Genomic DNA, 4,016 nt, shown 5'->3' with positions numbered 1-4,016 from the left:
AGAAAATATATAAAAAATACATGAATGTACAGTCACAAGAGAGTTATTTAGGAAGTTGAAATAAGTACAAACAACACTATGTATATGTCAAAAGCACATGAAAAGAACACTAAGAAAAAAGAAGAAAAAAAAGAAATTCTGTAGTTAATTCTTTCAGGGAAAAATACCAACTAAATACAAAGGCAGGAAATCTGTCATAGTATGTGATCTCTTCTCAAGAAAGACCAGAGGAAAAACAGCATGAAATAATGAAAAATAACTATATCATACCGAAAGTGCACATATTAACTAAAATTGACTTGCAAAAAAGGTATCTCTTAAAATTGATGGAGGGAGAAGGTCATTTGAAAAAATGTATTAATTCATAACACCCAGCCATCACTTCAGAATTTATGGTTATATCTTAAAGAAGAATGGAGAATATATTGGATCATGAACTTTAGGCACTCAGAAGTGGCACAGGGATAAAATACAGTGAGTTTAAATATTTCAGTGGTAAACTTCAAAATTAAATCTGTAATAAAGTCTGGTGTGGTGGTGGTGCCTGCAGAGGCAGGCAGATCTCTGTGAGTACAAGGCCAGCTTGGTCTACATAGTGAGTTCCAGGCCTACTTGGGCTACAAAAAGATGCCATTCAAAAACACAGAAAATAAAAACAAAAACAAACACAAAGTCCTATAATCATCCTGAAATCCAGTGTGGAGTCAAGGGCTTTCCCAATGTATGCTGAAAGCCTGAAAACTGAGACATGAGTCAAGTACTGAATGGGGGCATTCACAGGGACCTTTGTGTTCCCAATCTTTTTTTTTTTTTTCCTTTTTTTTTAAGATGGGGTTTCTCTTTAGCCCCGGCTGTCCTGGAACTCACTATGTAGACCAGGCAGGCCTCTACCTCACAAAGATCCACCAGCTTCTGCCTCCAAAGTTCTGAGATTAAAGGCTTGTGACACCACACCTGGAAATTAAGGTAATCTCAATCTTTTTAGATTATTTCAAGTTTGAAACTGAATTTTATCTATCTTCTCTTATATTACCAGAGAGTCCATTGTGGATCTTTTTCATCTGAACTACAGCTGCGAAAAATTATTCAGGAAATAAAACATTAAACTTTGGCTCCATCTTTAGAACTTTCAGTCCAGTATCCATGGGGCTCAGAGAATAATAGACAATGGCAAGACTGAGCCATGAGAGGGAAGGTCATGACATCAGAAATCTCATCTCATGGCTGACGAAAATTATAGAGAGAAGGAAGGTGCCTGAACAAGACATATCCTCCAAACCACAGCTCTGGGAACTGTATCCTATCTTTGAAGAATTCAGAAGTCAGAAAGACTATGAATGACGAAGTATATGAGCAGCATGAGAAAGTATGCATCCCAAAGAAGCAGGACTGATGTGCACGCACACACAGGAGGATGTGCAAACTTCCAAAATCAAAGAATAAATGAAGAACTGCAGTGGACAATATGATGTCTTAAATATTATGTCTTAAATATTATGCCCGGTCAATGTTCCACAATGTCTTTTCTGACCAAACTGGAACACAGACATCAACAGTCGGTAGCAAAGAGAAGAATCCCCAAATGAGATGTAGACAGTCCCAAATATTTAACACATTCTTATTTGAAATGGGCAGAGAATATAGAATTTCATGCTATATAAATATACTATCTGATTCTCACTGAAGTCTTACAATCATTTTCAGAAGAAATACATTCTCAAGTATAAAACAATGAAAAAACATGAAGAATCAGAATGGCACAAACATTTCCAAATGAGGAACAAAACAAAAGACACAAAATTTACTAATTTCATGATATGCTAAAAACTTGAGTCGATAGACCTTAATATCTGTCACAGAATGCATGAGATCTGGACAGGGAGAATAGATCGAGTAGCAGGTATAAAGATGATTAAGGTTTTTGTTTTATTTTGTTTTTTTTATGAAATGTACAATGAAAAAATACACATTTAAAAAACAGTAGTTACAGGAAGAATTCACGGGAAAATGAATCAGCTACTAGTTTGCATTAGCAAGAAATGTGACATGGGAGATAAGGAAAAATTAAATGAAGTAATATTAGCATACTAGTAATTGCCACATAGTTCATGTGCAATAAATGAAGTTATTTGTCATTTACCACAGGACACATTTTGATGAAAGTAGTATAAAACTATCAGAATCTCTAATGCAAAAGACTATGGCAATACAATTTTCAGGTCTTAATCCCTCTTTTCTTAGGTCCTTGCACCTGGACCCCTCCACTGAGTCCTACCTGGTTGGCTACAGTCTCCCTTCTAGTCACATTCCAGGGCTCCTTGTTTTCTTCCAGAGAAGAGACAAGAACGGGCTTACACAGAGAAAGACCTGTATAGGAGAAAGAGGCGCACACACATGCCGGATTCCGTAGAAAGCACGGGATTTCTATCAGAGCACTGTGCTCCACTGGAAATACAGAGAACAAGAGATGACTCTCCAAATAATTTCTCAGTTTCTATTTTAGGACAGACTCATTAGAATATAGACGAATTCTTTCACTTTTCATACACTGAGTTCTATGGAAATGGAACTTTAAAGATTCTGGCTGCAGCATCATGTATTAATGGGAAGCTGAAATCAACCCCAAAAATAATGAACAATAATAATTGCTCTATAATAAAAAAATAATTGCTCTAAGAAGTGGAAATGATGCGCAGATATTCCCAATATTCTACTTTGTTAATTTAAGGAATCCAAGACCTACACAGCAAAGGTAATGTTTATACAAAGTAGACCGTTGTCTATGAAAAGATGGAGAACAGTAAAAGTACTGATAGAAAAATCTCCTCACCTACAGACAACAGATTGCTATAGTTCTCCAACATCACCTCCCTGTACAAAGTCTTCTGAGCAGAGTCTAGGCATTCCCACTCCTCCTGGGAGAAGTCTATGGACACGTCCTTGAACATCAGTGGATCCTAAAATGAAAAATGTCAATGAGACCATGTGCACTTAAACAGGGCATTGGACCCAAGAAAGAAAGAGATAATGAGTAAATGACTTCTGAATTACATGAGAAACCTGAATTATTGAAAAGGATATTTCTTAATCTAGTAACTATCTACAATCTACTTGCTAAATCTGTGTAAAAAAGAATAGCATCAGACCCCCAAACTTTCGTGAAGATTATGATGTTAAGGAGCACAGTACATAAATCAAGCCCACTTCCCTCCTATATTTGTAGTGCACAAGATCAGTTGTATATTTATGTGATGTAAAGTCACACTCATATATAATTCTCTTCATGAATTCAATCTGGTGTCTGCTTAGAACCATGCACTGTAGGCATATCTAACACATAGATTTTTTTATCTTAACATGACCTGTGGAACTGACATAATCCTTTCCGAACAATCTGCAGTGAGGCCCATGACCCAGCTACAAAAGACACTTTCTCCAAAAGCACTAGTGGAACATGGTGGAAGGTAAATAACAATGTGTGCTCTCCATCCACAGCAAGAACACACGATCCTTGTAAAGAAATTCCTATACCCTGCATGTCCTGTAGAAAGTATAGAAACATCAGTGCGTAATTATTCTAGCAATAGATCTATAGCAATTTCTTATTTTGTCCTCACTTACCTACCAAAAACTTAGCTAGAAGGCTCACACTGACTGACTTATGCACACCACAATAGGAGAATCTGAGAACTGGCTCCTGACCAAAGCATCATCAAAACATGAACACAAGATCCAACACTGACTGAACAATGTTGATGCTGGAAACACAAATGCTTCCAAAATCCGGCAACTGCACTTGTGCAACAATTGGTAAACAGAACTCTTTCTGCAGGTTAAAGAACCAGTAGTGGAGGCAGAGCTGTGATGGAATGTGAAGTAGAAATAGCAACAGAGAGAACGAGGTTTCAGAATCTCCACCTGGAAAACTCAGTATGTAGCAAACAAATGAGAAAGATTTCTTTCTCCAAAGAAAGGAAGAAAACTACAGTGATGAAAGGAGAGATTCTGCCTTAAAT

General features: G+C 36.9%; 1 protein-coding gene across 1 annotated transcript in view; it reads right to left on the bottom strand.

Moving 5' to 3' along the window:
- Positions 1-4,016, bottom strand: part of LOC115068550 (zinc finger protein OZF-like) — a 10,980-nt gene that overhangs the window by 2,288 nt on the left and 4,676 nt on the right. Inside the window, 2 exon segments of the mRNA XM_029558919.1 lie at positions 2,288-2,367; positions 2,831-2,957. Of these exon segments, the coding sequence (XP_029414779.1) occupies positions 2,288-2,367; positions 2,831-2,957 (207 nt within the window).

The sequence above is a fragment of the Nannospalax galili genome, unplaced genomic scaffold, assembly GCF_000622305.1.
Source record: "Nannospalax galili isolate Female #2095 unplaced genomic scaffold, S.galili_v1.0 scaffold1329, whole genome shotgun sequence".
Lineage (NCBI taxonomy): Eukaryota > Metazoa > Chordata > Mammalia > Rodentia > Spalacidae > Nannospalax > Nannospalax galili.
The sequence above is the reverse complement of the archived record's forward strand: the minus strand, read 5'-3'. Positions and strand labels throughout refer to the sequence as shown.